The sequence below is a fragment of the Ornithodoros turicata genome, chromosome 8 (genome assembly GCF_037126465.1).
Source record: "Ornithodoros turicata isolate Travis chromosome 8, ASM3712646v1, whole genome shotgun sequence".
Taxonomy (NCBI): domain Eukaryota; kingdom Metazoa; phylum Arthropoda; class Arachnida; order Ixodida; family Argasidae; genus Ornithodoros; species Ornithodoros turicata.
This window is the reverse complement of record NC_088208.1, coordinates 23,773,343-23,798,503: the sequence shown is the minus strand read 5'-3', so window position 1 is coordinate 23,798,503 and position 25,161 is coordinate 23,773,343. Positions and strand designations below refer to the sequence as shown.

General features: G+C 46.7%; 1 protein-coding gene and 1 long non-coding RNA gene across 2 annotated transcripts in view; one reads left to right on the top strand and one right to left on the bottom strand.

Moving 5' to 3' along the window:
• The window catches only part of LOC135366736 (uncharacterized), a 329,450-nt gene extending 328,165 nt beyond the window's left edge, over nt 1-1,285 (top strand). The window contains exon 4 of the long non-coding RNA XR_010414275.1: nt 904-1,285. This is a non-coding gene — a long non-coding RNA (uncharacterized LOC135366736). The remainder of the gene's footprint in view (nt 1-903) is intronic.
• Nucleotides 449-24,982, bottom strand: LOC135366734 (aminopeptidase Q-like). The gene is made up of 23 exons (XM_064599591.1): nt 24,887-24,982; nt 23,821-23,982; nt 22,440-22,509; nt 21,323-21,614; nt 19,696-19,851; nt 19,530-19,632; nt 17,639-17,759; nt 15,554-15,690; nt 11,629-11,742; nt 11,437-11,577; nt 9,865-9,930; nt 8,900-8,965; nt 8,680-8,825; nt 7,707-7,804; nt 7,511-7,641; nt 5,937-5,992; nt 5,718-5,865; nt 5,082-5,161; nt 4,553-4,675; nt 4,317-4,496; nt 2,786-2,923; nt 1,856-1,922; nt 449-1,036 (listed from the first exon to the last, which is right to left on the bottom strand). The coding sequence occupies exons 1-23, from the start codon at nt 24,920-24,922 to the stop codon at nt 893-895; spliced, it is 2,775 nt and encodes a 924-aa protein (XP_064455661.1). The 5' UTR covers nt 24,923-24,982; the 3' UTR covers nt 449-892.
• Nucleotides 24,983-25,161: the final 179 nt, after the last annotated feature.

Genomic DNA, 25,161 nt, shown 5'->3' with positions numbered 1-25,161 from the left:
TTATCGCCAGGGGCGATAGTCTACCCCATCGCTGGTGGTGATTTGGGGATTTGGCACAATATTGGTCCAATATTGCGCAAAGGTGTTGTGCTGCTTGGGATACGATCTAGGTCTGGTCTCGACGTGCATCCATGACAAATGTAATAAAAATTCGAAGCAGGTGTCAACATACAGGAATACAACACGCGCCGCAAGTGCCACGCAGGTACTGCTCGCGACACGCTTGTCTGAAATCAGCACCCTGTAGTTTATCCAATCTCAAATCTCCATATTTTTATTTAGTTTTAGTAATAGACACGTGCAGCCTATGGTGCAGCATACTGGAACAACATGGGAATACCAAGGGAATATGGGCTTCAGAACTACTGGCAGGCGATTCCAGACAACAAGCAGTACTTGCAACATGCTGCAAAAGGGAATGACATTATGTACTTTGTAGAAACATTAGTAGTTAGTATGCAGTTATTTTATTAGTATGTAGTTAGGAGAACATTAGTAGAAAAATGAAGGCTGTGCAATCAGTAACAATTCAGTGAAACATTTTAGTATCTCGCAGCCCTCTGGCGATTGTTGTCGGAACACATTTCGGTACCTGTCACAGGTGCCATTCTTAATGCTGCCAACTCCATGTTTCTCCATCAGTTTCTCGCCAGACCGATTTTACCACTACTTCCAACATACTTTGGAACTTCTATATTCCACTCCGTTTGATTGTCATCGTCTTTTAATACACAATCGATGTAAATATAATAAGGCCTCCAAAAACACGCATCATTAGGGAATGCGTTCAATATGAAGGCAGCACGATTTATGGTCAAGTTGAACGTGTCTATATGGATAAATAGGTCTGGTACATATAAAAAAAAAAAACTGGCAGTGAAGGTGCCATTTTCTATGTGATAGGTGGTATCTGATGGTCAAGCCAATATCGGTAGCCCTCTTCGTCGATGGCCCTCTGTGAGATGACTTTCTTCATCTTATTGTCCAGTTCAGAGGAACGGGATCGTCCCAGCAGCTTTTCAGCAAGGTCCACGAGCTGCAAGACATTTGAAGACCGAGTCATGATATTGAGATGTTACAAGGACGCTTGAAGAAGACGACGACGAAGCTAGACGGTTTCTTATTGCGAACGCGGACTCACGGCGGGCTACTTGCCGGAAGTACTCCAATAGTCATAGGGTGATGGAGCCCTTGATATCTTATTTGCGCCGCCTAACAGCAACGATCACTACATGAGCAGGATGAATAGGATACCGTTACACCTACAGTGCAAGAAGCACAGTACCGTGCCCCCTCCCCCCCAAAAAAAGAATTTCAATTTGTTGCCTAACCATTCATATATACAGGGTGTATGCTATAAAAGGTCAGTCACATTTTCGTGCAAGAAGTGATACCTCCTTGATGCTATACCTCTGTCGCGAAAAGACTTCCTCTGCCTCAAAGTGAATAATTTATGCTAGAGGAACCTACGAAACGATTGTGGTTACCTAGCACTGTGTAACAAAATAAATATGACCATGCAAACTTTCACATCCATCTATCGGTATTGCGCATAGGAAACACATGAAGACGAAAGTTTCCGTGGCCGTGTTTATTTTATTACGCAGTGAATGGTAACCACAATTTTTTCGTAGGTTTCTCGGGCATACGTGATTCACTGTATGGCAGCACAAGTCCGTCTCTCAAATAGATATATTGTCACGCGCGAAAATGTCACTGACCTTTTATAGCATACACCCTGTATATGCGACGCTCACACGCCGTGTTCTCATTACGGCACCGCAGTTAGGGCTGAACACATGTCTGCCTGTAAGCTGTCAGTTACCCCACTGTCCGATGGAAACCCATCCATTACCTTTATGTTCTGCTTGTCGCTGACGACGTAGTTCGCAGCAACTGGAATCATGCTGTCCACCGAGATGCTACAAGTATATACAGTACACATTCTACATGTTCACATTGACACACATGTTCACAAACAATGACAATTTACTTTCATAATTACTATTTCATTGAAAGGCGCCAGAATTTGAGCGGCAAAATGTAGTGAATAGCGGGGACATGATTACCGAAATAGAAACTTTACAGGTTTTTCTGCCTCTCTCGTGCAACCAGTATCACATCTACATTCACCAAATGCAGTACAACGCTTCGTCCAAGTAAAAAAAAGAAAGACAAAAAAACGAGAGAAAATCGTTGCGAGGACGTCACTATCTGATATGTCATGTTCCGTGGGCCGTTCGGATCTATACAAACGTTGTCACTCGCTTTGTCATGATAATCAAAGTGACCCCACAACATATTCAAATTACCTTCGCAGCCAATTATTCTTCATTGAGTTTTGTAACCCCCCCCCCCTCCACTGACCACCGTTACGTCAATCTGTTCCGGTTTCTATTGCGCCAAGCAATCAAGAAATTCCACACAAAAATTGGTTTCGCTTAATCGCAAAACTGTCCTCAATTTCCGTTATCTCCTTCATACCTCATCGTGACGAGCGCTAGGGTACGCTTGCTCATGCTTACGTCACCACGAAACCTAAACTGGATGTGAACGTCTCCCTCGTACCTTGCAGACCATACAACCAAACTCAGACGACACCTGCCCATTCCTTTCATGAGGGCATGCAGCGCACGCCTGTATCACGCTGTAGTAATTTAACAAAATAAACTAAAATATCTGTGACTTCCGAGAACACACACTGTGCGAATTGTTCGCTCCCAAATTAATCCTTCAGAATGGCTCAGCTTAAACGCTTTCTAAAGATACCGTATCGTGTGCTTACCCTAGCTGCTGGGCATCGTTGGCCGACAGGTCGAGAACGATTCCGAGGAAGACCTCTTGAAATGAACGATCCTGGCGTACCATTCTGTTCGCCAGCTTCGTCCAGTCTGCACTGCGACTAAGGGAGTCCTTGATAGCCCTGAAAGATAAGGCACAACTGTGTTCAGCAGTCCCTATGTGATTGAGTCCCAGGCCTCTGTTATGGTCACGTCACTCAGATTACCGAATGATCGAAGCTTGTGACGTCATCGCGCATGCATGAGTGCATAATTTGCGTCAGCGGTGCTAATTTCTTTCAACTACTATCCTCACGGCGCATTATTTTCTTGTGTTGTATGAGATAAAGTGACATTTATGCGCATTGCTGGCGACACTCGCCGTATATATTTAAATCGGTGCTGGAATTGGAATGACCCATGTTTCTGGTCTTTCACGCCTGTTTAGTCCAACCTCTCGATTAACGGGGTAAGGCCTCGATAATTCTACCCTCCACCCACAAGTAAAATAAATCTGAGTACTTCACCCCTATCTGTAATACAAACAGCATCGTCAGAAAGCGGAAAATCCAACTTCTAGCGAAGGTAGACTGAAAGAAACGCCTCGGGTCGGACCTCCGAAATCTCGAACAGAAGCTGTTCTTCCTTCCGTTCTCCGAAACATTGTTAGAGATATCGACGGATCGCGACCTGATGTTTTAATGTACCAAATAGTACTACAATGTCTGAGCGTTGCTACCAGACATTTGCACCTTTTCACCGCTACAGCCGCGTTAAAAGAGTACAGAGGGCCATCCAAAAAAAAATTCAGATTAAGACGTCCGTTGAAAGTGCGTGTGTCATTCTACCAAGTAGTACGAAAGGTTTTGATGTGTGCAATTTTTTTCCCAGAAAAAAACTCACATAAATATGGCTCTGCGCGTTCACCCTTAACTCGCCACTCCAGGACTCCAGGTATAACGAGGATGAGAAGGGATGATGCCACGTCACCGATGACGTTATAAAGAGAACTCGTTCTGGTTCGCCGGTCAGGGGAGTCAGCGCCTTGTCCCTTTGCCGCCGTAAACCAGTTTTGCTAGTTCTCCCGGAGAATTGGGGATAGAAGGAGCAGCCGAATCATTACGGAGCCAAGAGAAAGGCATTTTTCAGAACCCCGAAGAGCCGAGTAGCAGACGAGAGCGGAGTAGCAGACAATATTTCTCTAGACCAATTGGCGAGCGTTCTCCTTATACTGTCAGCGCGAGGTTCCATGCAGATCACAGGCTGGTACTGCTCTTCACCACCGTTACGCACGGTCGTTTTTTGCGGAGTATTTTAAATTCAATTTCTGCGATAATTATGACTCTGTGGTGTGAATTAGTGCGCATGGTGCATCTTACTGGCCTACTTAACAGTTTTCTAGGAAGAAAACAGGGTGTTAAAATGACTTCTGGGCTACCTTAAGTACGTCAACTCGTGACTGTTGCCACTGAAAATAGTATTTGGACACCTAACCCGGCCAGCAGCAAAAATACTGTATATGACCAGTGTGGGCACCTTCGGACGAGGCTCTTGTTTCTGCAGCACGTGAGTGCGATGTCGATATTCCCTCGGCGCACTGCACTAGTCGCTAGCGATAACCAGGATGACACGGTTTTGCAGGTGCTGTCGCTACCGAACCTGACCACGACACACAGCGCCATATCTGGGTTGACATCGATGGTTCTATTTGACCACCTGCACAGACAGCGAGTCTCAAATGACGCGCACCAAGCCAGTTCTGAATGTCGTACATTTCGAAGTCTTCGTAAGAACTGATGTTGCCAGCTGCTCGCCGCCAAGAGCCAGTGATCTGATCAACACATTTGTTGTAGTTTAAGGAGCAGAGAAAGTTGTTCGCTGTTCTTGCGAAGGACCTAAAATGGCAGGGCATCTCGTTTACAATGACAACCCGACGCTGGTACAGGACAGGACATCAGGAGACAGCTGGTGTCCCGACGGGACATCTACCGTTAGCGTTAGCGAGACATCTATCGAGGAGCGCTGTCAATGAGCCAACCGATTAGGTAACAGCAAGCAGTGGGACAATCCTGAGCCAACGATATTAACTTGAGAAGACTGCTCTATTGTTTTCACTGTTCTTGGTTGCTGTAGTTTACTTTAGTCAACTCTTGTCCCGAGCACAGAGCGCGAAACTTGGCAGAGTCAGTTTTTGGAATTTTGAATTTTTATTTATTTTATTTTTATTTTTATTTTTTTGCAGGTAGTACAAATCTTAATATATAGACGGGGGTCCCTAGCAAGCTAGTTGCATAGTCGTACCTTTCCTCATCGCTGCTGTATTTGATGACGTTGAAGGCTCGTGTCCGGGCCATGCGCTCGATGATCTCAAGCAGACGTGCCTGCAAGAGACCATACAATCATCGCTCTGACGCCCTTAACGTACCGATAATGTTCCACAAATTTCAATGGCTAGAAACCGCTGATGGGCCCTCAGGGTGGATCTGCTAGGCACATCAAAGCATCCCGACGGTACCATCCGGATGTCTCCATTGACCATCAGTACGACTTTGAATTCCATCCGGATGTGTTGACGGGTCATTCAAGACCATCATATATACCATCAACACTTTTTGATAAATACCATCGTGGTGAAATCGACCGACCCATCGTTACATAGTACGCTTGCCTCCGCCGTATGTCAGCATGCCACATACTGTATACAAAAAACATGTTTTGTGCACGCAGGCAGAAAGGGTAGGAACTGCTACACATCACTTTCATATTCTTTTTACAGAGGGCATGCTACCACGGTGTGATGTCACAATGTCACACGATGTGACCGAATGTCACAAAATCTCGATGGTGTGCCCCTCCCGCGCCTGTGGCCAAGAATTGTGGTTAATTGTGCTATGCTATATGCATCACATGACCGCGGACTGTACCTCGTATACGTACGTCATAGCGCTTGTCGTCCAACAGTCGAACCAAGTAAGCGTCGTGTCTTGCGATACTCTTCATGAGCACAGTCCACGGTACCCAGTCGGATACTCTTCGTAGACTGTCCCACGTCCAAAGCACGCTGTCTATGGACACCGCTTGGTTTCTGCAACACACACAACGAAATATCTACAACACGGTAGCTATTGCACAGCATACTTGCGGAATAGTGCTTACCCGTAAAGCATTTCCGCTCCTTCAAGAAGACTACTCAGCGTCAGCAAGTCTACCATCTGTGCAAAAGAATAAGAATGTCATCGCTGACGCTGATTTCCTCTGCACAACTTATAAGCGTCTTATGAACACAGCTCCTTGTGTATGACTCCCACAGCGCGTAGCTTAGTTTATTATGGGCTGCTGTCAGTGGCGTCACTAGGGTACGCTGGAGTCACTAAATAAGCTACGCTTCTGAGTATCGACACTGAGTTTCAAGTGCGAGCATGCGCCATCTTGTTTCCCCGCCACGCTACCCACGCGCACTTCAGAGGACTTTAGCGCATGATGCCATCTATCGTGCACGGGTGAAATGTTCCTTTCGTTTGCAGGCAGCTCATCAAGGCTGACGGCCTTGAGCTCCCCCTCACTGCCTCAGGACGCTCCGGTTGACAATACATGAATTATCGCACAGCAATCATTGACGAGGCAATTGATGTTCTGAGGTTGGAAGACACAGAAAGGACAAATACATACAAAGCCTCAAGTGCCTAAGAATTTAATGACGAAAGATGGAAGTCACTGTCATTTTTCATAAAGTCAAGTCATTTTTAATCATACACGCTTCTCTCTCCCGCTCTAACATAATGCTCCCACAGTTAGCCGTCTTTGATCGTCAAATGGGGATGTTACAGGTGTGGTGCGGAAACAAGATGGCGCTCCTGCTCTCCCTTGGACCTCAGTGTCGATACTCTGAAGCGAAGCTTATTTAGTGACTCTAGGTTACGCGTCACCGGTTTCGGTAGCTCTTTGTGCCCCCCTCCTCCCCATAATGTATCCCATTCCATGACGCACGGTACGAGATTATGCGATAAATAGGGAGCTTTAGTGCATCGTACGCTATCGCGTTTGCGTACGCAAGGGGTAGCGTAGTGGTTCTGCGATGCGCTAAAACTCTAATATCATACAACAGGTAGAGAAAAAAAATCACGTGGTCACCAAGGGCTCCTCATGTCGCCGCGGAGAAAGACAGGTACCGGTGCGTCGAGTCACCCCGTTCCTTCGAGTCACCCGATGTGAACCGCACCACCCGCAGTGTGTCGAGCGCAATGGCCACGGAGGAGTTTAATGTCCGCAACGCAGTATACGCAGTACGAAGTACTAATATCCTGCTAGCAGATGTCCTGCGGCAGATTATAAGGCTTTTGGTGAAGCTCTGAAGATGAAGACGCGATTACATGTCGCAATGGTAATTTTTAGCTTGCAGATGATGTCCTATTCTGCGAAAAAATAAAATACAGATATGGGGGCGAAGTTCCCGTGCGGGGCAATTATCATCGCGCGCGAATCAACCAGTGTTCAGTGAATCTTTGTCCACCTGAGGGTTCCTTGACGTCCACCGAAATTTAAGCACACGGCACGCCGAATTTAGCGCCCTTTGCGGGAGACTGCATTCGCGTTTAAGCAACTTCTACCCCTGTCACCATGTTGCTGGCGTCCAGGATAGAGCGTAATGGGCAGTGACGTTCAAACAACGTGTCGACCTGCGGTGCGCTTACTGTACGCTGTATAGGACGTACAAAAAGATGTTCACTCACGTTGGGATTTTCAGACAGGAACTGGCCAATCAGAGCCCAGTTGTGAATGTCATAATGGACGAGAAAGTACCCGATCATGCCTGGGTTCACGAGAAGAGCAGTTTCATTGTCGTTTGGGTCTGGTAGAACCGCTGTTACCGAAAGAGACAACCTCTTGACGCTCACGGCATAAGACGTGCTTGATCATCCTACTTACAATGCTCGTCGACGAGCCAGTGGATTTCGTAGCGGAGTGGATGCAGGATGTCCTGCGCCCTGTTGTCTGCGAAGACTATTGGAATGTGGTAGATGGTCCTGGATAGACAACGGCTACGCTGGTAATGCCACGTATAACAATTAGGTGCACTTCCTGGTATGTCCTAACCAGGGGGGGGGGGGGCAGTAAGACTAGTACATTATAGTATAAAACTCTTTTCTGTAGTACTTCTGAACATTTGTGTCAGGTATCATGTAAGTCATTCTCTGGATGTAGTACTGCATGTAATACCCAGAGGGCGCAATACTTGATGAGAGGCCCTCAATTCTGCATACCGGGTGTCACCGGTGCACCTTATCCGTAATCTTCCAATGCCTGTGTCCCATAATCTTTTGGACATAGGCAAAGCACCTACTGTATTAGTATTAGCGTTAGTACTATAATACATCAGAAGGAAACTATTCCGTATTATATATATATTTTTTAAATTCAGTGTTAGCGCCGCGAAGCAACTGCGCCTATGAGCGGCGTATAGACGTGGACAGGTGGAGAGAGGACAGCAGGAAGGAGTGGGGGACAGGGGGATAGTATGCGTCCTGGGCAGACTTCACGGGGAACTGTGCCGACATTCGTTTGGAAAGTCATCGAAAAACCCAGGGAAGCAGCACAGACGGTGACAGGATTCGAAGTCTCGGCGTGGAAAGCGGTCATCCTAACCACTATGCCACGGGAGCTGGTCCGTATTATCGTAATATTATACTGGAGCACCTTGAATAGAATAGAGTACGGACTACCAATGAAACTACCAACCGTCAGACGCAGATCACAACCTGGGCTAAACTAGGTTTACCCCAGAGCAAGGGTGCAGCACTGTTACAAGCGTACCTCGCTTCCAAACACATTTAAGAACTGCTCGAGTTTAATAGTTCTCCAGCAAGATCTTAAGCAGTAAAGGGGATCTGCGAATCTCTACCTTGAAGTCGTGTTGAACGGCTTCTGAATTATTGTGATGGTCTTGGACCGGTAGTTTCTTCGAAGGCTGACGAGAGGAAACCCGTCACTCTCAAACCACGACGTCATATGTCCTTCAATATCCACTTTCGGGTTTTTGCTCTGCATCTGGAATAATAAGGCATGGGATTTTTTTAGACGCAGCCTCTTATAGAGGCCGCGTCAATATCAAAGCTTCATACCTCTGTCATTGTTTCCAAGAACTCGTATCCGTCCAGGTTGCCATAACTGTACTTCTTTATTAGCCCCTGCAGGCAGTAAGAGATAACCTGAGCAACTAAGATCCCGATTTTTAATCGTGATTTTTAATCGTGATTTTTAATCGAGTGATAAACAATGATGTCTTGGTTGATGAGCACCAGGCCTAGTCTAGGATACGAATTATTCAGGACGGCAATTTTTTTCCAACAATTACAACATTTCTTTCCTGGCTATATCGTAGCCAATAAAACGCAGAGCTGCATCGCAATGCTTCTTGCATGCATCTTATAACAATGTGTCTTTGCGAAACAGCATTTGTCAAATTGCCTTGCGGACAGTTTCGATCGCTTCGAAATACTTGGGCTGTTTCAGGATTTGCACATAAACCATATTAAAGGAGCAATGAGGTGACATTTAATATCGCTCGAAATCCTGCCTCGTCCGTGAAGCTGTCCAGCAGGAGTCACGATGTAAAATATTTTCGCTCTGCGGTGCGTTAAAGCTGTGCAATCGAATTTACAAAAAAAAAAAAAAAAGAGGAAGAGAAAAAAGAAAGAAACAGACTGAGAAAGAAGCCGCAGACATTGCCGACACGATGCTCTCGTGACGTGCTGAAGGCTCCATGCTTTGTTTCATCGGTTTTCTTCGCAGCTCACGCGCAGCTTATACATGCTTGAGCTGTGCGTCACTGGTCACGTGAGGGAAGTAGCATACGTCACGACGTCTGCGACGCTCTTTTCACGAAGAAAATGATTTTTTAAAGATGTTGCGGAACAGACACCTCGCGCTCGCTCTGTATAGGTCATCTACGCTCATCGTTCCTCGGACGAAAAAAACGAAGAAAAAAAATACAGAAATTTTGAGGTTACCTCAGTGCTCCTTTAATTGCATTTTTTTTTTCTAAAGATTCTTCCTAATGACAATAAGCTGCATCCGTCCTACTCACAGCCATAGTTGACCTATATTCTTCGTCACCCAGCAAATTGTGGATCATTCGGATAAGATGGTGAGCCTAAAGAGAGAGAGAGAGGAATACACGCACAATTGCCTCCAGTATTTCTTTAAAGCGATTGTTTCAATGCTCACTACTGAAAGTGCCTGAACGGAGGAACACTGGGAAAAAATAAATAAAAAATCAAAGTCTGACAACACAGAAAAAAAAAACTCGTTTGTGTCGTTTCTTCGTGTGCCAACGGTGAGGATTTTTCTGCGTGTAGCTTGTCCACCCATCTAGTCTGCATTTATGCCGTTGTATCAGTTTCGACGGCTACGTGCCGCTACGGAATAGATCTTTTTACAAAAGCAAGCGCCACCTGTGGCACGCAAGGGATCATGGGAACTTAGAGCAGCCTTAGACCATTACGAGACGGTCAGAAGCTGAGGTAGAAGAACAACAAAAACATTGCCGGTGTGCGCAGCAGCAGCGTCAGCCGGGAGTAAACCATAACGGGACGGAGCAGTGTCCCTCAGTTCCCATGCTGCTTTGCGCCGCGTGCTTGGTGGCGCGCGCATCATTTTGAAATTGTCTATTCGTGTCTAACATTCCTTCTTTACGTCACGCGGAAGTATCATAAAGTTAACGTCTTGTGCAACCTGCCGTTCGACCAGCAACGTTGCGTCTCCAAGGTCGTTTACCGCCTCCTCGTGACAGATGCTGGTAGTTGCTTTTTAACGCGATGCGGAGGGCGGAGAGAGGAAAATGCATGCGCTGCATGCAGAGAGTAAACAGGAGCGGCCCCTCGCATGGTATTGTATGGAGAGCCGGCTTGGGCACAGCCACGACCTACTATACAGGGTGTCCTAAAAAACGTGTTCTTGAATTATAATAAAAAAGAAAACTACACCACCTAGAGTCATGCGGTCAATGGCATTTGTTCTTACTGGGTTTTTGCCACCTCCTCGTGTGAATGTCGTGTAACGTCATGTGATCGTGCACGTGACCCAAATAACATGACAGCCTCCATGGATGAAAAAAGATCCGGGTGAATCTGGTGTTGTCCGAAGGTCAACATAGGATACGCCAATAAATGGTTGCATAGGAAATAATTACGCGGACAGTGACTCATAACGAAAGGATGCGAACCGAAACTGAAAAAAAAGGTCACGTGGTGGTAGCCTTTGAATGATTTTTCAAAGTAAATAATTAAATAAAATATTTTATAGCGGCAATTTAAACGTAGTAGCATGTGCGGGTGGCTGCCATCTCTAGGTGCGCTTGCAGGGAGAATGGAGCTTTTCTATGTACGTGTCTTCCTGGTGTCAAAATGCAAAACGTCATATCTTAACCCCAAATGAGCGAGGGAGAATTTTTCGTACAGGCACGACGCGTGGGAAAAGTAGCAAGAGAAGATTGCAAAAAGAATACGGAAAGAGTGAAAGCGTATTGTACTGATTACGAGTACAAGTGTCGTCAAGTGTCGGCCTCGAACGTTTGCACAACCACCGATCACCTACCCGAAATATGGCAGCCGTGGCTGAGCATGCGCATATGCTAACTCGGAAAAGGTCAATTACTGACCCTTTGGTGGAGGGCGAAGCCCATCTCCTTATCGATGTCAAGGCTGTGTCGCTCTCCGAGGCTGCTGTTCTCTGGAAAGAGAGTCGGTCTTTCGTAACTGGCGTGATGCTCATCATAGATGTTCCTAACGAGGTTAAGGACCTGAAAGTGTATGCGTGAACACCGTCTGTATTTTACTTCCCAAAGACTCACATATCCTCTCTTGGGATACAATATCTCGCTGCCTCCAGAAGAAAGATAGTAGGCCGGAGCTTCCTGGATCCAAATGTCATTCCACCACTTGGCCGTTATCAGATTTCCAAGCCACTGCCGAAGGATTCAGAAGCGTATTAACGACATACGCCTCGTGCACAGACTAAAGGTGGCGCTATGCGCGGCCATGTAGTGGTGGGAAAGCGAACTTTTTGTGTGAGTTGTCCGATATCGAAACCAGTCAAGAGTGTATGTGGCGGGCTTCATGAAAATCGAAAATGTGTGAATAAGCTGTGTAGCTTTGCTAATTTCAATCATTCTAAACTCCGAACGACTACTTTCGGGGTCATTACGGCATAAGACTATATGCAGAAGCAGGCATATCAGCGTTATTACAACTTTTTTAACTTTTCCTTCGTGCGTCCCGCACTTGAGAGTGTTTTCTTTTACCCATTTACAGCAACGTTGTAAATGTTGCACTGACAGCAAAGGGATGCAGAAGTCTCAAAGCTACAAGGTCCAAGCTAGCTGGAAGTTCGAGTCTGAATTGAGAGCACACATCACAACATCACGATGAAACGGATCCTACCAAGTCGACGATGGTTCGACCAAGTGCTATCATTCACTATCCTGATTTGTTAAAATTGGGAGACAAAGGCTGTTTAAATTAACATTGATGATAATGAACTATAAAAGCTGCACGCCATTCAACGCATTTACGTGATTACAACGATTACATTTGCGCCAGTTGTATTGAGCGCATTCAGTCTGTCCCTTCTGTCACTCCCTCTGTCTATTTTTTTTTTTATTCAGTGGAGTACAGACAACCCGATTTCTTGCAGATATGTCGGAAAAAATGGTACCCGCGTTCCTTTATAACAGGACGGATTACAGAGGGGTAAGCAAAAATGATGTCGCTTGATGATGTCGCTTTTATGTTGCTTATTGAACGTCGTGCAGATATTATTAAATAAGGGTGAGCAGGCAAGCGAGCTGGTGAAGGTTAGGTGAAGAAGCAGACAGGAGTCGTCGTGTCTACTTCTTTGTGCGTCCTCTCGTTCCCTCAAGCTGAAGGTATGCTACCGCGTCGTCGAGATATTATTATCTATTCACACATTGAAAAGAAAAACTTATGTCTTCTTTTTCAACAAATGGGGAGAGCGAATGGTAACACTCGGTCGGCTGTGATGTGTTTCATCAGTTATCCGTAACCACGTCCCTGTATTTTTGGTCGCGCAGGAGCCTGTGGGACCATTTTTCTACCTACACAACCAGGAACCATTTTTGCCTACTCCCGGCATTCTCATACGTATATGTGCACCCAACACCGTAACAGTTTGTGCGGTACGGCATTACTTTTAGCAGCTATCAATTCAGGAGCGGCGTGACCGAAGCAAGGTGGCGATTGAAAGCGTACGAATAGCCCTAGAGAACAGAGCGGACGCACACAACTAGTTCCTATGGCTGCCGCCAGGATTTTCTGTGGTGCGGCGGACGCTTTGCACGAGGCGCATAGGTCACTCTTGTTGCAATTAGCTCTGAGCCAAAGGAAGCAATGAGTAATTTGCGTCCCTATGAGTATGCATTGCTACAGCTTTTGCTCCCTTTCGGGACTAAATGCAGGGAACTTTGTGCTAAATTTAGGGATTGTTTGCAGTGTTGGGGAGTAAATTTCACAGTCAGGGGACTAAAATGGGGAGTAATAGGCAATGGAAGTCGTAAATGCCGTCCAATTTAATAATGTAATTTCCTCAGTATCTAAGGTGGATCTTTTAAGAATGGCCCTTCTCCTTGTACGTGTCGCCCCTGGTGTCAAAATGCGAAACGTGATATTTGAACCCCAAGTGAGCGATGACTTTTCGGACTGACCCCTAGATATCGACAGCTGTGTGAACAGCTGTGTTTTCGTGTGTTATGTTTTTTCGAAAGTCGGATGACATCGTGTGATGAGAATGGACCTTTGGGTGAAGGAGAGCGCCTCCTGCAAGCCTGATCAGCTCGAGACGCTGACCGGCTGTGTTGAACTCGCAGTGCTTAGCGAGCATACCCCCGTTGGTGGCAGAGTTTACCCTTCTGGCAAGTTCGTTTCCGAGGACTTTCGTGGTGAGCGGCCACGCAATTCCGGAAGAAAAGAACGGGTCTCTACTGGGCTTAACCCCAAGACACCAGTGTGTAGGAAGTTGATACGTATGTTATATGTACAAAAACCGGAGCGCGGCCCACGGACAGACAAGAAGTAAGAACTGCTTACACAGCCCCTATAATGGTTGTGTTCTTAAGGCGTACTCACTTCTTGACTGCTTATGGGGAATTTCTGTTCGCAGGGTTCTCGTAAAACTCGTTAAATTTCGACACGAAACAGGTTCGGGCGTGATTCCCTCGTGTTTGTCTAGGGAATGGCATATTTTCGAAGGCCTGGCAATCCACTGATTTTTTCCGAATTAAAGTTTGCCAAATTTTCAGTGCATGGGGTGTCTATGGGAGATGCAACAAAATCGCCTCTCCCGGAACGCCCGCCCGAGATATTTGTGCCAAAATGATGTCATTGCCTACAATAAAAGTCGGGTGAATTGATTTCCATCAACAAATTTGACAAGCTTACTGCAGTTCTCCAGATCCCTGCGAACGAAAATAATCGCTTTGTCGTTTGCTGGCATGCTCTGCATGCTGGCGCCGATTACAAAAGTTTCTTAAAGCGCAGCGGGAAAGCAAAGCAAAGAAAACAATTCTGCGACGCGGCGGTGCAGGCAACTGTCTTTGGCAACGAACGTTAACTAGACCGTATGAGTCCGCCTTAAAGGGAGACTTCGCAACCCAATGGATTTCAAGCACATTTCCACAATTTCCACAGATATTTCCACAATTATTTAGACGAACTGAACACAGTTGTAAAATATCTCACTTGAAAATGAAGGTGCAATCATAAAAAAACGACTTTTGAAATTTGAAAACGTCCGGCTCCAACCGAGCGTCGATGGAAGTACTTTCTGTGGTCGACCAATGTCACCGTACATTAGTCATACCATTCCTGCGCTGTTTCCTGACTCTCAGGAAAGCAGGTGGCTGCTGTTTCTTTCCATCTGCGTCTGAGCAATCAGATCGCGTATCTTCGTCCATTGTTTTGTTCCAGGTATGTAACACAGCGTGACAGGCGTGGTGTACACAGTGGCGTATCTAGGGTGTGGCGGGTGTGGCAGGTGTGGACAGGTGCCATGGGCGCCAGGTGAACAGGGGCGCCATTATGTGGTCGGGTGTGAATGTGCCAGGTCGGGCACTCAACCTGGCACATTCATAAATGATCTAAAGCACCCGCCATTAGAGAGGTTGTAGTGTGAAACCTAGTGCGGACCACACGAAAACGCATCCCCAAGGACATCATGTTAACCATGTTGCCATGGGCGCAGGTAGCTCTAGATACGCCACTGGGTATACACCGTTTTCGCGTGGACGCCGCCATATTGAAAGCACAGCGCAGTCTAGCCGGGGGAGCATGTTGAAAACTGTTTACCGCACATGCCAGAGAGAAGGAAAGCACACGTATCGTATGCTTCCTCCACGGTATCGCTTTCCTCCTTGCTGGAACGTGCTGGGTGCGAACGCGCTGGGAGCGAGGCTGGCTGGAAAACGGTGTATACTGCTTGTCCGCTCCATGCAGGCTGTCGTAAGTAACGCATTGGCCTTCGGAGGGGAAACTTTCTGCGACTCCTGTCCACGTTCCTGTCTCGGTTTGATCGCTCGCTTATTTGAGGCATAATTCGTCCCATGAGAAAATGAAACAATGTTGTTAGCAGGTATACTGTGGACGTTATACACCAACTACGATGTGCCGCAATTTTTTCACCGATCTTTCCGAAGTATCCCTTTAAAGCGTTCTCACAAAATGCTGAAACTGGATTGTTGCGTGTAATATTACTGGAAATCGTACCTGATGGATTATTTCGTGAAGTATCACAGTGACCGCTGGTCTGTGCTTCTTGTCGCCGAACAGGTTGGTCTCTCTGACAACGATGAGGCCCCAGTTCTCCATGGCACCGAAATGAAACTTTTCGATGCCGACAAAATCTGATGGAAGATGGCTCACGATTTAGGCAACAAAATCATCGGGTATTTTTGTTCATTTGAGGGCAGCTCCTAATTGTAGCCAAGTTATTTTGGGTAACTTTTAATGGAATTCGGGTTATCTTAAGTTTTCAGTGACCTCTTGGTGACCTTCGTTCCTGGTTGTAACCTTGGTGGTTCCTTGGTGACCTCGGTTGTTCAGTTTTATTCACTTCTGGGTCGTAAATAACTCGGGCCGCGTCCTACCTCGCTGATGAGACGAGAGCCATGTGCGAGCCGACGGCTCGTGCATGGCTCCACTCCACACTCTTTTTGCGCTGTGTGCGCTACGAGTTTTGTAACTGGGAAATGTTCATAGTTCTGTTCGTTTTCATAATGGCAACTTTTAAACAACTTACAGGGTTAATTTAGCAAAGGTTACAGTGTTTGATCCCGTCGTACAAAGTAGAAAAATGGCGTTTCTGGCGCTTCAAACTTTGCAAACTGATAGTCACTTGCCTGACTTTTTCTTCTGTTTTTTTTTTTTCCTGAAATGCAATCACTTTGAAGGAAAAACTTCGAAGCAAGGCAAATTTTCACCCCATGCATTTCCTATAGTCTGTACCGCTCGCAAACCGCCATTTTTTCTCCTGTCTGTCTCGCGTTCACAACACCACGTATGGGTGGCGCTGCCTCGAAACCCTGCTTCTGCTACATTTGATTGTTGGTTGTTACATAGGTTGCGGTTTTGCTTCGCCTCCGGGCAGCGCCACCTATGCGTGGTGATGTGAACGTGAAGCGGACAGAGGAAAGGAGGAAGTTTGCCGGCGGTATTGGCGCCGAGAAGTTTGGGTGACGCCCCCTGGTGTTCACTGAACGAACCGTGTCGTGGGGATGTCCCCGGGCAGTATTCGCATATTGCATTGCGTATCAAGGCATTGCACGTGTAAGAGGCTGTCCAGCGTTGATATTTCCTGGTGACTCATGACGAAAACGACATATGTGTTCCAAGTAAGTCGCATTTTCGTTCCAATATGACAGTATTTACTGTAAGTAACAGAAACGAAACCGAAACGGGGATCCCCACCAAGAGGCGGCACAGTGGCGCCCCTAGTGAGGGTCTCGCCGCCAAAATGCATAGGGTGAGAGTTTGCTTTGCTTCTAACATTTTTTCTACAAAGTGATAGCATTTGGGGGGAAAAATATGGATGAAACTTGGGCAAATGGCTATCAGTCTGCAAAGTTTGAAGCACCGGAGACGTTATCCTATATTTTACGACTCGATCGAAATGTGTAACCATTGCCCTGTGGTTAGATGTAACACTGTTTCTAACTAGTTTCTTTTATCGAGTAAATCCCTCATCTCTGGTTACTATCGGAATCCTTCTAACGTTCTTACGGACACGACGATAAGCCGACGTCAATATGATACAAGCTTTGTTCTGATGCGTTATGTATAAACGAGGCACCGAGGCACTGAGCAGTCACGGTATACGGCGAAGAATCTCCAATTTCCGTTGCTTCCGGAGGAGGTTCATCTTGTGCAACCAACTTCCCCGGTCTCACATGACAATGTGGTCACGGTGAGCCGACATCACAAAGGCACGACAGACGTTGATATGACAGTGTCTCGAAAAGCCGAAAGCGTTTTCCTATTATATCGGACAAGCTTCTTAAGACCTCATAATGGTATACCTGCAACGTGTCTTTCGAAGTCGGTTATCACTTCGTCTTAGCACCAACTCTTTTAGTGGCGTCATCAGCATTAAGAAATGCTGCGGGCATCGAAATAGATCTCTCGAGGTCTAGACGCCGCGGAAATAGCCAGTCCGTTACAGATAATTAGGTGAGGCCCTGTCGCGCTTTAGCAATGGCCGTCACGTCATGGCCACCTGGCCTTTTATCCTTTTTATTCATTTTTGTTTTCTTTTCTTTTTCTGTTTTTTTCTTTTTTTGTTTTTTGCGTACTTACCCAGCTTGGGCAGCACGTACTTGATTCCGAAAAACTCCTCGCAATATTCTAAGCCACGCGTGGCGATATCCAGGACCTCGTTCATGGCGTGCACGTGGCGGGCTTCTCCCCACACTGTTACCTGCACAAGAGACCACGTAAATAAACATTCTAGCTGGGACGACCCAGGGTGTGACGGTACGACGAGCACTCGGACGGCTTCCTCAGGTGCATTTTTAGTGTAGATCCTTCTCTGAAGGAAGGTCCTGAGCTCTAGCACTGGTTGCATTTAAATGGATTCCTGTACATCGAGCGTCATATGGGATTGGATGCGCCAATCGAGCGCACTTTTGAATTCTACCTGCGTAAAACGACGTAATCATATGAAAAGACACCAAACACGATAGCTGAGCCTTCTCTGGCATTGCATGTAACCTCACAGTGGCATACAGTGGGAGTACTGGAACTGCTGGTGTTTCACCAATGTCTGTGGTGGAACTGGCAGAGTTCGAGGTAACTCGTTACAAGTAACGCGTTACGGTAACTAAGTTCCCTTTTTTGGTAACTTGTAACTTTAACTCTGTGCTTTTGCGCCGTGATAACTTTCAGGGGAACTCGTTCCTTTTTCAGGTAACTTTGCCAAAGTAACTTTAAGTTCGAAGTTACTCTTAACTCGCTTGTCACTCACGTCCACATTTTCTTGCTTTCTCTCCGGTTCCTTCATGGCATTTTTTGCCATAAAACGTGATATTCAATCAGTGACAGTATTTTATTCAGGAAGTAGGAACCGCTGCCATTGAAATGAAGCTGAACCATTGTACGCCCACAGGGAGTAAGATGCAAAGCGTTCGAATAGACCTCTTGAAGAGAAACGTCATCATGACATTGGTAGACAGACTGATTGATTGATTGATTGATTATGTGTTTAATGGCACAAAGACAGACTGAAACCGAAACAAATAGGAAGGAGAGGGCTGGGTTCCACGAACAGGTACTTGTTCGCTGCCTCCCACTGAAAGAAAAACAGGACCGAGGGTCGCGTCCCATATCGTAATCCCCTCAAGACCGTGAGTTTCGGACGCGACCTTGTTCACCTCTAGCTTCGAGCGTAGTTCAATTCCACCAAATTTGTGGCGCTGTTGAACACTATGACGTCATTTGTTTACAAGCAGGGAGAGGTCTATTGTTGGACATAAACGAAAACGATCATCTAAGCGTGTTGCCCTCCACCCCTGGCAACTTAAGGTCTAACTCAACTGCTCACGCGCGCTGCGCCTGCGTAATGCTATTGTGTGTCCGAAGTAACTTGAAGTAACTTGTTCGTTTTTTAAGCAACTCAGTAACTGCGAGTTATATTTCAGGCTGTAGAACTTTGCTATTAACTTAGTTACATTTTTCACATGGTAACTTGTAACGAGTGTTTTTTGACGGGTAACTTCTCAATCTATGGGAACAGGGCCTATAGTGAGGCAGAAAGACTACACCTGTGCTCGACATTGGCATTCCAACCAAATCACCGTTGATAATGGACACCAATGATGCGACAAAGAAGGAACGATGGGGTTGATATGTTGAAACACAGTCTGGACTGCCTGTATGGTTCCCCGCGACCATTTTATAGCTTTTGCCTCTTGTGGACTGGGATTGCGCGTTTCTTTTTTTTTTTTTTTTTGTTCTTATGAGTGGAAAGGTTCCGGGGAAGGGTTAATAACCAGTTCAGCCAGTAATGAGTCTTTGACGCGATTCTGAGGGAGTTCACGAACGGAACGCTTAGCACATTTTACACCCGCGGAACTAGCACTGCGTCCTTTTCACTAGTGTAAAGGTGCTTGCGAAGCGAGAATGACTAGTTTAATATATAATGCTAATGTCTAACATCCTGTGCGTATGATGTCCTTTGTTACATGCTCACCCTGCCTTTGGTCATGAAACGGAAATCCGAGACAAACCAGGCAACGATGTAGCTGGACATGATGGGGGTCTTCTGGAACACGTCCACAACCATATGCTTGCCCCTGAAAGAAAATGAAAGATGCTACCAGGAGAGAAAGAGGTGTGTGACGCAAGTGAATGCTCACGTGGGTTCGGATGTGAGCAGTGGCATGTTGCTCCTTGCCTTCAGATTGTTCGCGTGGATGATGGTGATGTTGAAAGTAGCCTTGAATGCAGGTTCGTCAAAGCACGGAAACGCGGTCCGGGCGTAGTGCGGTTCAAATTGGGTGACGTACACGGTACTGTGGAGCATTTCAAGCATGGATATTGCTCCTTGCAATAGAGAACCATACGGACGACCACACACAAACATGACACAAAACCAGCAATGATTCATATTGTATTTATATTGACCCTCGTTGTGTGTCCAACCGGCTCGCTTGCCCTAACGTACTTTCTACATGAGAGAACTGATGTTCTGAGGCTGGAACAACATAGAAGGGACAAATACACACAAAGCCTCAATTTGCCTAAGAAATTAAGGATGAAAGATGAAAGTCACTGAAAAGGTTAGCCAGCTGTAGGAGTCGAACCCACATCTTCTGGATTGCCGGTCCAGGGCTCCACCAATTGAGCTAAGCTAACATGCCTTCTCAGCGGCTTCCAGGGTGCGTCATATGAAGGGTTCTCTCATGTTCAACAGTTGCCGCCTGCGTCCACCCCGTCGTATGCGTGTGTGTATGAGTGAGCAAAAATGTAAGAGTGAAAGGAGGATGAGTGAGAGAGAGTGGCTGGTTTGTCCCTTCAGATGAGGCACTCTGGAAGTCGCCGAGAAGGCGTGTTAGCTTAGCTCAATTGGTACTTTCTATATTGGTATACTTTCTAAGCTACACCTTATGTTACCAGAATGAGGTGGACAATGACCATCTATGACTGCATAACGTCCGCTAGGTCACTTGAGGTCAGTGCCTGTCTTTTTTTTTTTTTTCAGTGCCAGGGCTTCTTTGTTCTTCTTCCTTTCTTTTTCTTTTTTTAAAGTTTGTAAACCTGTTCCCTTGAGGGGGGAATTAGGAACTGAAAGAATGACCGTACGCATGGAGCATTTCATTGTCCCGCGAGAGCTTCCCTGTGCGTGATGCTTCTTCAGAGCCTTGAACAGCTGACTAGCAGACGATACTTTGAACCAATCAGCGAGCGCGGACGATGTAGAGTCAGCGCAAGATCACAGGCTGGCACTGTTCTCCACCACCGTTGCCTATGGTCGCTTTTTGCGGTGTACTTTAAATTCAATTTCTGCAATAATTATGACTTTGTGGGGTGAATTACTTCTCATGGTACATATGGCCTACTTAACAGTTTTATAGAAAGAAACCACGGTGTTAGAAATGACTCCTGTGCTACTTTAATTGTTCTCACGGAACACATGGCAATAGACTTCTACCCGGGGAACGTCATCATGACGTTGGTAGACGGTCTGAAACCGAAACAAATCGGAAGGGCTCGGTTGGGTTCCACGAATGGGCACTTGTTCGCTGCCTCCTATTGAAAGAAAAGTAGGACCGCAGATAGCATCTCCTTTAGGGACCATGTAATACCCTCGAGACTGTAATACCCTCGAGGCGCGAGTTTCGTTCGCCCCTAGCTTCGAGCGTAGTCCAAGCCCACCAAACTGGTGGCGCTGTCGAACGCTATGACGTCATTTGTTTACAAACAGGGAGAGGTTTATACGTCGACAGTGTTTGCTCAAGTCCGGGTGCTCTGTTGCTCACTTACCGTTGCCGGCCATTTTGGTTATAGTGATCACTGTAGAAGCCCTGGCTTTCGCTGCTGTACGTGTTCTCGAACTTGACGGACACCTGGTACTGCATGGACGGTTCAAGTTTGCGATCCAGTTTTAACGTGACCACGTCGCGCTTCCTGACGGCATCCAGCACGAACGGGCCGCCGCTCAGATGGGAGGAATACATGTGTAGGGCAGGAGCCGCATGGAACATGATTGTGTCCGTCGGCTGCACGCACTCTATGGTGACGACAACGCTTCCGGTGAACTTCGCCACCGATACATCTGCGAAGAAGTCGGTGCTGTGCCATTTTAAAAAGGATGGTATGGAACCGCCTGTTTGGTGTCCGCCCATTTCATCGACACCGTCATGTCAAACGACTTTTCGTCGAACGGCGTTTCATCGACGCCTTACCAAGGTAGAACAGGAGAGACTTTCACGTACTTCACACGTTGGAGAGACCGACCTAGGTTAGGTCAGGAGAGCCTGTTAAGTATTTCACATGTTGCCGCAAGAAAGAGCGATGGCCATCGATTCGATGAAACAGCGTTCGATGAAATTGTATTCCATGAAATGTCATGGAACCACCATGCTTTTATGTCCCACCAGGTAGAACCTGGCATTGTGCTATGACACACAGACAAGCCATCACGTTAGAGCAGTGCGACTTTTCCGGGCCCGTCCCGGCCAGGCGCATCGAAAAATATGGCACGGCCCGAGCCCGGACCTTCACGTTTTTATGCGGCCGGCCCCGGCCCGGCCGGGTCACTCAGGGAATAGAGCCCGGCCTAGTATTTCCAACCGTGACATACGCGTTTCTAGCGCTTATCGAACCAATTTATAAGTAGATTTATAAGAATAGAAGACATAGCCACAAACATACAAAAACTGCCGGTTTAAGACCATAACAGCACGAGACCAAATTGCCATTACCATTATAATCTACCAAACAATCTACCATTAACCAGGTGAAAAATTGCTAAAAAATGATCAATGTAGAGAGGAGCGATTACGTATCAAGAAACCTCCAAGTAATAAGCTTTCAGATAACCATACGGTTTCTGTAGCTTAACCATTCACTTTACTGTCCTTTTAACGCCAGTACTTACCGGGATTGATCTCGATGGTCAGGTCATAGTGGATTGGACGGAGTGCTTTTGGTAGACGTGTTGAGGTCATCTGTGGGCAACACGGCTAGTTTTATTCATAGAGGTCTAGGAGTAAGGCTACTGTTGGGGACACGGTTGTCTAAAACCTCCAGCCCGTGGCCGAGCAGTCCCCTATCGGCGATGTCGTGCACGAAGGAACTATACTATTACGGTCTCCGAGGTAAGGTAGTTCCTTCGTGCGCGACATCGCCGGTAGGGGATCGCTCCGCCACGGGCTGGAGATTTTAGACAACAGTGTCCCCTACAGTACATGCTGATTTCTTGACTTTTTGTACAGAAGATATGTGCTCTGGGATGCCTGAGGTTCTCGTAGCATGAGCAGCAATGTAAAAGACATCATGTGTCATGAAATGTCGGCCTCGAGGAGAATGCTCCCCACAGCGTCCTTTACACATGAGCTGCTCCTATGTTCAAATGCGGTGCGATCTTGAGCTAGTCTTGGTTGGCATCGTAGGGCAACTGACGCCAGGAGGCTGCAACGCGGATTCGTTGTCGAATCAAAGAGCTGTCCTTTGAGCAACTTACCGACCATACGGCGGGCGGATCGCTGTGTGTTAGTAGATCGCCGATAGCATATGGGGACGTGTTAAGTAGCGGCTCTACCCAACACGACGCATATTGCTTATATGCCAAAAATTCAAATCATCATCATCCTCGTCTACCCAACACGCTCGGTGTATTCTGCCTCTCGTACTCCGGTGCCTCTACTAAACTGTCGTTTAAGAGTCACGAGAACGATACATGCCCCGGCGGAGTTTCCAAACCGGCTGATTGGTTTTCCGGCCTTCCCTTCCTTCATACGACACGGGGCCAGAGCAACACTTACGCGCTCCAACCTGCAAGCTGGAGCGTGAGAGTTCATCAACAGCGGCACGCTCCAAAAAAAGAGCGCGCTCCTTGCGCTCTGAACCACTGCTAAACGTGCTCATGGCTTTCGGACCACCGTATAAACGACCCTCTGTTCACAAACATGAGAGGTCACGAGAAGACCGGTTCGAGGTTATATTTTGCTGTGGTGGGCAAAACGCGTCGGCTGATAGGCTGATAAAGCTGATGATGTCCACCAACATGCTGTGCGCGGCGGCGAAACGTAATCGATGACGTAGGGGCTCAGGTCGTCTATCTACTGCACCCAATCAACGAATAAGATGCAGTCGTGCACGCTTCCGTGTGTTTCGGTATACCGAAACACACGGAAGCGTGTGTAATCTTACCTATATAGGTAAGATTACATTACGGTGACGTTATCAACGGTCTGCTAGCGCACTCTAGTATCAACCTCTCTCCACTCCTACAGTTTCCCTATACTGGCAGTGCTCACCTTAATCGCATTCCTTGTTTGGAAGCTAAGGGTAGCAGCAGAGATGAAGAAGGTGAGCAGGATGAGCAACACGGCGAGGCAGCTGCGGATCGATTCGGCAGTATCTCTTTTCTTGCGACTGTCTTCGCTCATGCAAGAGCCCTCCTGGACGCTGCTCTCTGGCTGAGTGATACAACGAATACGAACAGACTGAGAAAAAAAGACCAAGTGGCAACACACTTGTTCCACAGCAGCATATGTCTTCCACCCTTGCCATGCGGACAGTCTTCAATTGTCATTGAAAACAACTGCCATTGGACGTGCGCGTGGCGCCACCAAGCGTGTAATAAGTCACCTTCTCAAATAACACTCAGGAACACTAACTGGATGAAACGCTCTCAGACAGGTTCACCTGTTGCATGCTTGGTGGCGCCACACGCATATTCAATTGCCATTGGTGCCAATGATCATTAGAGACTGCTCGTATGGTATGATGTGATTTGATGTGAATAAAGAAAAAAATGAGGATGTGAGGTTCCATGAAGGCTGGCTACCCCAGTACACTTAATACAGAATACTGTAATACAGTCCGTATGACAAGGGTATTACCCTGAAGAACGAACAGCCTCTTGTCGACTAACTTTGCCGGAGTCAACGCATGGCAATTCCTTGACAAGATTCCTACAGCATCCTCGGTAACGAAAAACGTGCCCTGACAACTGTGGCTTCGAAGCCCTTTATACCACGGTCTTCATTATGGAAGTCCCCACATTCCCGAACATCACAAAGTACCGAAAGTGAGAGTGCGTATAGGTGTGGGTCAGGGTTGCTTCCTTCAGGGGCAGCTCTGACAAATACAGAACTGCATTGTTGAGACCACATGCACCTAAATTCGCAGTTGAGTTTAGCCCACGAAATCTGCGGGCTCTGTTTCTTTTTTCTTTTCCTTTTTTTTTTTTTTTTTTTTGGTTATCGTTTGTACGGCGAGTAGAGCCACGATTACGGAAGAAACTGGCGTACATAGAGATAACGATTTGTTATCCAAACGGTATTGAGATTATATGTACACAAAAAGCGTTTTTAGTACCTGCAGCGTGGATGAGGGGCATTCTGGATTCTCCATGGTTCAGATCGTTCTACAACAGGACTTCTTCTTCTTCTTCCACCACTAGGAACAGTGGCCAACAACACAACAGGACTATGACAGGACTGTGTACACGCGCACATTGTCGTTCTTCTTCTTCTTCTTCGTCTGTCCCATGTAGAATGGCCATTGGCCACAAGGGAAGATTGCTAAGGGCTATACACTTGACTACCTAGACTAAAAGTCAGCCCAAGACACGCATTCCCCCGAGGGCGTCA